General features: G+C 38.3%; 1 protein-coding gene across 2 annotated transcripts in view; it reads right to left on the bottom strand.

Moving 5' to 3' along the window:
• Positions 1 to 4,801: 4,801 nt before the first annotated feature.
• LOC140488158 (P2X purinoceptor 2-like) overlaps positions 4,802 to 8,212 on the bottom strand; it is a 79,810-nt gene continuing 76,399 nt past the window's right edge. For both annotated transcript variants that reach the window (XM_072587999.1, XM_072587998.1), the window contains one exon: positions 4,802 to 7,953. In XM_072587999.1, coding sequence (XP_072444100.1) covers positions 7,858 to 7,953 — 96 coding nt within the window. In that variant the 3' untranslated portion in view covers positions 4,802 to 7,857. The remainder of the gene's footprint in view (positions 7,954 to 8,212) is intronic.

Here is an 8,212-nt window from a genome sequence, read left to right as displayed (position 1 = left end):
CGCTAACCCCATTTCCTTGTCCATATTCTTCTGATCCTTTCCTATACATGTATTTGTCCCAATGCCTTTTAAATGTTATTAATGTACCCACCTCAATCACTTCCATTGGCAGTTCATTCCTTATGTGTACCACCCTCTGTGGGGGAAAAAAAAGTTGCCCCTCAGGTTCCCTTTTATTCTTTCCCCATTAACCTTAAACTGATGCTCTCTGGTCCTCGATTCCACAAACCTGACACCGTTGTAAGGTCCACCCTTAGCCTCCTACACCCTAAAGAGAAAAGTCCCAGCTTGTTCAACCTCTTCCTATAAGTCAGACCATTGAATCCAGGCAACATCCTTATAAACTTCCTCTGCACTCTTTCCAGTTTAATAACATCCTTCCTATAGCAAGGTGACCAAAACTGAACACAGTAGCCCAAGTGTGGCCTCACCAACGACTTGTATAAGTGCAACATAACTGCCTAATCTCTACACTCAATGCCCTGACTCTGTCAAATCTTTTAAAAACATTGAAGACTTTTTATCAGATCGCTTCATACTGTCCTCTCTTTTCATGGTTATAACCACTCAGCTCTGGTATCACTTCTAGTAAATCTTTCTTGCACCATGTTATTCCTTTCTGTAATATGGAGAGCTAATGCCTACGTTAGTACATGTTTCTGAAGTCACCAGGGAAGATATCCATCTCTAGAAGGATCCTAATATTAACTGAAGGTTCATTGGTGATGCTGCCTAGCACATGAACTTTGTCAGGAAACGCTAACAAACTGTTTTTCATGCCAAATGGGTCAGTCAGTTTTGAGCAGAAATATTTTATCGATTGTGGAGGAAGAGGGGAAGATTTAATAGAAACTTGTGTATATGTTTTTACAGGAGAGGTTATAGAATGTGATAGTCTGGAAAGTTTAGTTTGGGAAAGAGCTTTTCCAAATTTTTACCCACGAGCTAGAAAAAGCTGAAGTCTTAAATTACTGTTGACATTATGTTGAAAATGAAGGTGTCTACTTTTCATCAGGCTGTCTTGTATGATACTTACCAGGGAATCTGATCAGGTTAGGTTAATTTTAACAGATTTTAAGCCAAGGTATCATTGATTCAGAGGCAGTATTATGGGTCTGAATTTCCAGAATCTGATCACCTGTACAGTTATTGCACTGGAGCACAGTTGTTTTTGAAGTTTCTGGAACATTGACTTTTTTTTTCCTCCAGTGGTAAATGGTTAGAATGTCATCGAAATAGAAGGGAAGTAAAGGTCTGGCTATTTTGAAGAGGTAACAAGTAGGTTAGACCAGGGGAACCCAGTGGATGTGGTCTATCTGGACTTTCAAAAGGCCTTTGATAAGGTGCCACACGGGAGACTGCTGAGCAAGGTGAGGGCCCATGGTGTTCGAGGTGAGCTGCTGGGATGGATTGAGGATTGGCTATCTAACAGAAGGCAGAGAGTTGGGATAAAAGGTTCTTTTTCAGAATGGCAGCCGGTGACGAGCGGTGTCCCGCAGGGTTCGGTGCTGGGGCCACAGCTGTTCGCATTATATATTAATGATTTGGATGAGGGAACCGGGGGCATTCTAGCGAAGTTTGCCGATGATACAAAGTTAGGTAGACAGGCAGGTAGTACTGAGGAAGTGGGGAGGCTACAGAAGGATCTAGACAGGTTGGGAGAGTGGTCCAGGAAATGGCTGATGGAATTTAACGTGAGCAAGTGCGAGGTCTTGCACTTTGGCAAAAAGAATATAGGAATGGACTACTTTCTAAATGGTGAGAAACTTAATAAAGCCAAAGCACAAAGGGATCTGGGAGTGCTAGTCGAGGATTCTCTAAAGGTAAACATGCAGGTTGAGTCTGTGATTAAGAAAGCGAATGCAATGTTGTCTCTTATCTCAAGAGGGTTGGAATATAAAAGCAGAGATGTACTACTAAGACTTTATAAAGCTCTGGTTAGGCCCCATTTGGAGTACTGTGTCCAGTTTTGGTCCCCACACCTCAGGAAGGACATACTGGCACTGGAACGTGTCCAGCGGAGATTCACACGGATGATCCCTGGAATGACAGGTCTAGCATATGAGGAACGGCTGAGGATACTGGGGTTGTATTCGTTGGAGTTTAGAAGATTAAGGGGAGATCTAATAGAGACGTACAAAATAATACATGGCTTTGAAAAGGTGGATGCTAGAAAATTGTTTCTGTTCGGCGAGGAGACTAGGACCCGTGGACACAGCCTTAGAATTAGAGGGGGTCATTTCAGAACGGAAATGCGGAGACATTTCTTCAGCCAGAGAGTGGTGGGCCTGTGGAATTCATTGCCACGGAGTGCAGTGGAAGCCGGGACGCTAAATGTCTTCAAGGCCGAGATTGATAGGTTCTTGTTGTCTAGAGGAATTAAGGGCTACGGGGAGAACGCTGGCAAGTGGAGCTGAAATGCGCATCAGCCATGATTGAATGGCGGAGTGGACTCGATGGGCCGAATGGCCTTACTTCCACTCCTATGTCTTATTTTAATTTGTCAACTGACTTGTTGTTAAGTTCTATACTACCAAATTACTAATTTTTCTTTCAGAAATACTAATGTTCTGTTGAATCTTTTCATCTTGAACTTAGCAGGATAATTTTCAAGAATATCAATTTAAGGGAAATACCAACGTCTACAGTTCATGAGAAAAGTGCTGATCAGTTGGAAGTAGAGACTGGTAGAGACAATTCCACAGAGAAGGGACCATGTAAGACCATTAAAAAAAAAGGAACAGAATGTCAACATTGCCTTCCTGACCACCAACTGAATGTGCATGTTAACAGTAAGAGAATCCTAAACTAGGACTCTAAAGTCTCTTTGTGTTTTAGATTACTGAAGCCTTTCTCCATTTAGAAAATATTCTATGTTTCTATTCTTCCTACCAAAATGTATAGCCTCACACTTTGCTACATTTTTATTCCATCTGTTACTTCTGTCCACTTGCCTAGCAAATCCAAGTCCTTTTGAAGCTCCCTGCTACCGCAACACTACCTGTCTCACTACCTAGTTTTGTGTCATCTGCAAACATAGCAACAATGCCCTCAGTTCCTTCATCCAGATCATCAATGTATAATGTGAATAGTTGTGGTCACAACGCTAGCCCGTGTGGAACTCCACCAGTCATCGGTTGCCAACCTTAAAAAGTCCCTTTATCCCTACTCTCTGCCTTCTGCCAGCCAGTCAGCCAATCCTCTATCCATGCCAATGCCTTGTCCCAAACACCACAGGCTCTTTTCTTATTTATCAGCCTCCTCTGAAGCACTTTACTCAGGGCATTCTGAAAGTCTAAACTGATCATATCTACTGGCTCTCCTTTGTCTACCTTGCTCATTACCTCCTCAATGAATTCTAACAGATTTGTCAGGCATGGCATCCCCTTGATGAAGCTGTGCTGACTCCACCGTATTTACCAGTCCTCAATCTCATCCTCAAAAATAAACTCCAAAATCTTACCAATGATTGAGTTCAGACTAACCAGCCTATAGTTTCCTGTCTTCTCCTTTCCTCCCTTCTTAAACAGGAGTGTTACATTAGCTACTTTCCAGTCCTCTGGCGCCTTCCCCAACTTCAGTGTATCCTGAAAGATCACCACCAACGACTCCACAATCTCCTCGCTATCTCCTTAAGCACTTTGCTGTGTAGTCCATTTGAGCGGGATGATTTATCTATCCTCAGACCTTGCAGCTTTCCCAGCATCATCATCTTTATGTGATGGTCACTCCTTGAAGCTTACAGACGGAAGTGTGCACACACTGCTCCTATTTCAACTCAACAAAATAGGTGACAGTCATTTGTTGGTAAAATCATTCAACTTGCCTGATTTAAAATTTAACTCTTAGGAATTAACTATCATTCAGCTTTAATGGTGCATTCTCCATGACAATGCCTCTACCAATAGGAATTCACTTCCCCTACCAATCAGCACTCTTCTCTTATGTTTTCCCTTGAATTGGTACTCTTGCAAAATTATGAATGCAAGGTGAAAAGCTTCAATAAAATGTCATTTCTCAGCAATGAGCCATCATTAATACACCAGACAGTCTCTTATTGGCTCAAATTAAGTAAGCTAATCAGTGTTTTTGTTCACCTTGAAGTGGTAACATCCTTCCAGTATGATCATAATCAGTTTGACAAACTATCCCTTCCTAACAGTGACCTCAAATCTGTCAGTTACTGATCGACTTCCAATCTGAACATGCAACACCCCACATAATTTGTGAGCAGTGGAAGAAAATAACTTGGTGCAAATGTTCACAGCTTACTTTGAAGGTGAAAAGGAGTTGTATTTGTCCTTTCCTGCTTAGTTGAAATCACAAGAACCCAATGGGAGTTGTATTTGGCATTCACTCATAAGTGGGGTGCCTCAGTTGAATATTAAGAGTCCTAATAATTTTCAACTACATACAATGTAACATAGTTAATGCCATAGTACTGTTGTCAGAATTCTCCTTTCAAGGACAACTCTGTATTGGAAACATGGATGTTTTCAAGGAAAACTAATTTTATTGAAAGAACCTGTAAAATGAAATGTTTTGAAACTAGTTCTAGTTGGGAAAACTTTTCTCAAAGTTCTAGCAGATTTTAATTGCATTATTATGAATACTATGATGTTGCTGGCCTTTGGCACATGTCAATGAATTGGAAGCTGAGTGCTTCCCTTAAGGGATTCTATGAATTCATGGTCATGTTGCTGCTGTGATACACGTGCAATGAGAATGGAGACAACGATGAAAAATGAAAGCTTGTTTACCCTTATTTCTGACTGGAAAAAGATCACAAATATTACATTGATTTGATTCTTGTTTTTTTTTACTTTTCAAGATAAAAACTGAACAATTTTTTGTGTCTCAAAATATCTCTCATACAAACAAAAGTCAAGAATAAGCATTCATGTTTTCTGGAATATCATAGAATCTCAGTACAAAAGGAGACAATTCAGCTCAATGTGCTGTACTCTTTCCTCATAATTCTTCATTTCTTTCTGTTCAAATTTGAAAACTTTCAAAGTTGGTTTTAAAACTGCTTACATCATCCTTTCAGAATTGTCCATTCCAGGTCACCATAACGTGTTGCATAATAAAGAAATTGTATCCTTTTTTGTTGTTTTTTCCAACTATCCTAAATCTGACTCCTTTGGTTACTCATTCTCCCCATAATTGGAAATTGAAAGTTTCTCCTTATTTACTCTTTTTTCTTCACCTGTTTTAACCTCCAATTAATCTTCTGTACTGTTAAATGACCAATTCTCTGATCTTTTCACATTACTGAATTCTCCAAATCTTATGATAAATTTCCTCTGCACTCTATCAAAGATCTTGATATCATTTGTAAACTGTGGTGCCTGAATTGACTCAATCCTCAAACCTGATCAATAATCTATGAAGGTTTCTGTCTGAATAGCTGTGTCAGCTCTTGACGCCATCAAAGCTTTATATATATGAATCCAAAGGTGTCTGTTCCTGGAGCCCCTTGAAAATACATCATTTGACATTTCTCTGCATTGAATTTCCATCTACCATATAAATGCTCACTTCACCAACCTATGTCCTCCTTAAGTCTGCTAATATCCACCTCACTGTTTGCCTCAAAGTTTGGATGCCTGCACACTTTGAAATTGTGCACCTTGTTTATATCAATTAATATTTATCAAAAAGAGCAATTGTTCAATATTAACTCCAGTAGTGATCTCTTTCCTTAGTTGATCATAGTCAGTTGGCACAGAAGACTAACAGATCAGAATTAAAAGGTCTGTGCTTAATATTCACATGAATTGGGACTCTGACAAATTCCAACTGAAGTGACAATTCCAACAGGGCAACTTTAGCATCTGTCATCATGATTGTATTAGTGACAGATATGGAAAACTGATAAGTAGCCAATTCAGGAGGAAGGAGGGTCAAGTTGGTGCAAAGAGATAAAAATAAGTAATGCATAAGTAGCTAAGAAATTAGAGTGACACAGGCAGGAAATACTCTCTAACGTTCTGCAATCATGATCCAATTTCTTTAAATATATCTTCATATTATCCCTTCTTTCTCCAAACATCTGTAACTCAAACTACAGCCTCTCTCGTACCTTGGTTATTCTGTCCAAGCTTGCATGCTGACTGTTGGACTATTTCATCCTGACTAGTATCACAAAAAGATCTGATAAAGCTGAGTATCTCAATCTCATCATTTTTCCGAATGAGTCATTCAATAGTAATTATGTATTGGAAGCTTTGCTGAAGTTCCCCTCTATAAGCCTGGGTAATGATGCCAACAGTGATTTCTACATTGCCATCTGGACTGAAATCTGGTCTTAACATTACACAGAAAAATGAATCCCATCCATTGTTTGAAAACATGGCAAAATAATTTTTAAGTCATTCTAAATAAAGGGGTAACTTCAAGGTAAAATAAAACTTCCCTTTATTTTACTTTATGGAATTGTTAAAATGTTACTGGTAACAATGCACAAAGCATTCTAATATAAATACCAGCATTCGAAAAATTCAATGGAACAAAAGTTAAAACTTTTCTCAAATTCATTACTATTAAGAATACATGAGAACACAAAACCAAAATCAGTAAGCTTATTTGTTAGTACTTGTCAGAAGCTAGAATAGGTTTCCTTGCCATTATTTGCTACTTGTTAAATTCCATAAACGTGTTCAGAAAGCAACTATTGCTGTTTATTGCTCAGATGCAATAAAACTTTGAACTGAATAGGGGCAGTATTTTTACAGCAGAGAGCCTGAATTTACAGCTAAAGCTAAGGGTAGTTATAATGTTACATTAATAGGACCATTCAATATAAATGAAAGCGTATCATTTTCAGCCATACAAGATAGGTTTACGGAGTGTGATATCATTACACTACACTAGAGTTTTCTAAACCTAGAAGCAATCTGATAGAAACCTATGGAATCAGTAAAGGGTGGGATAACCTATCCATTGAGAGATTATTCCAATTTAACAGAATGGAGAGGAGCATGAGTTTGAACAGTCCAAGATTAGAATAGACTGATTTTAAGGAGTTCTTTTTCTAAGGCGTGGAAAGGTCCTGCGGTACTTTGCCAACAATTGTGCTGATGCTGATTCTGAACATCATTATGGGGAAACGAGACTTGGATTACATTATATCAAAGTATCTTTACAGATAGCAACTGTTCCTTCTTTGGTCCACCTAGATCAGTTTTAATTGCCTGAGAAGTTTGAAAAGGAGTTTTTCAGAGTTTTTTCCAACTTACTGACCCCCAGGCGTTTTTCATTCTGCCTACGTGACTCTGCAGTGAGACAGTAGGAAATATCTAACTCAAATGATTGTGCCAGTATGAGGTTTCGAGCAGGCTGAATGGAACAGCTGCTTTTGCCTTGCCCATCAATCTTGTATATCACAAACTAAGAATTCAAAGCATCCATTATTTAGATACACCATTCTGACCACTGGAACTGCAGCATGGACAGTTAGTATATTTGTTAAAGTTCTATATTTTGCTTTTAAAAATGTGTACTGGTCTCTTACATAGCTGATAAAGCAAGGAATTGGCACAAGTGACAGTATCCCTTCAATACTGAAGAGTTAAAATGTCATCATATTTATTATTGAACTTTAATAGCAGTTTCAGCATAAATTGGTTCAGGGCTGCATTAATTTGATTTACATGTTGTAAAATGAAAAATGTGAACATTATCTCCTGCCTAAAAAGTTTTATAATGCAAAATTTACAAAACTTTTCACCCTGCAAATGAAACCAAGAAAGTTCAGGGTGTTTGTCTACTTTATTTGATTCCCAAGATCCTTCTCAACTTTTTTTGTATACCTTATCTGCATCCCACTTCAAGATGGATAACATAATATGGAAATCAACAATGTTTGCAATTTTCTGCTTGAATTGCTTTCAGTTCTTGTTCTGAAGCTCCATGCTCATTGACTGCCAGCATAATCCTTTCTTTAATAACCTATTAGGTAAAAAAAGGTTTTATGAGTATGTGTGTGTATGCTTCATTACCATTTCCTTATCAGTAAATGCAAATAGAACTATTGCACGTTTTAACAGGAAAAGTGCAACTTAATCTGAGAGATTTTAACTTGTAAATCTTTGTAATGGTTGCAAGATTGTCCAAACTTTAAATTACCTTTCAAGGATTTGCTCATACTTTGAATACTGTAAATGGAGATGGCTATATGGATATTACAGTAATTCATTTTCTATTTTTT

This window comes from Chiloscyllium punctatum, chromosome 17 (assembly GCF_047496795.1).
Source record: "Chiloscyllium punctatum isolate Juve2018m chromosome 17, sChiPun1.3, whole genome shotgun sequence".
Taxonomy (NCBI): domain Eukaryota; kingdom Metazoa; phylum Chordata; class Chondrichthyes; order Orectolobiformes; family Hemiscylliidae; genus Chiloscyllium; species Chiloscyllium punctatum.
Note: the sequence above shows the minus strand (reverse complement) of the source record. Positions and strands in the feature narration are given on the sequence as shown.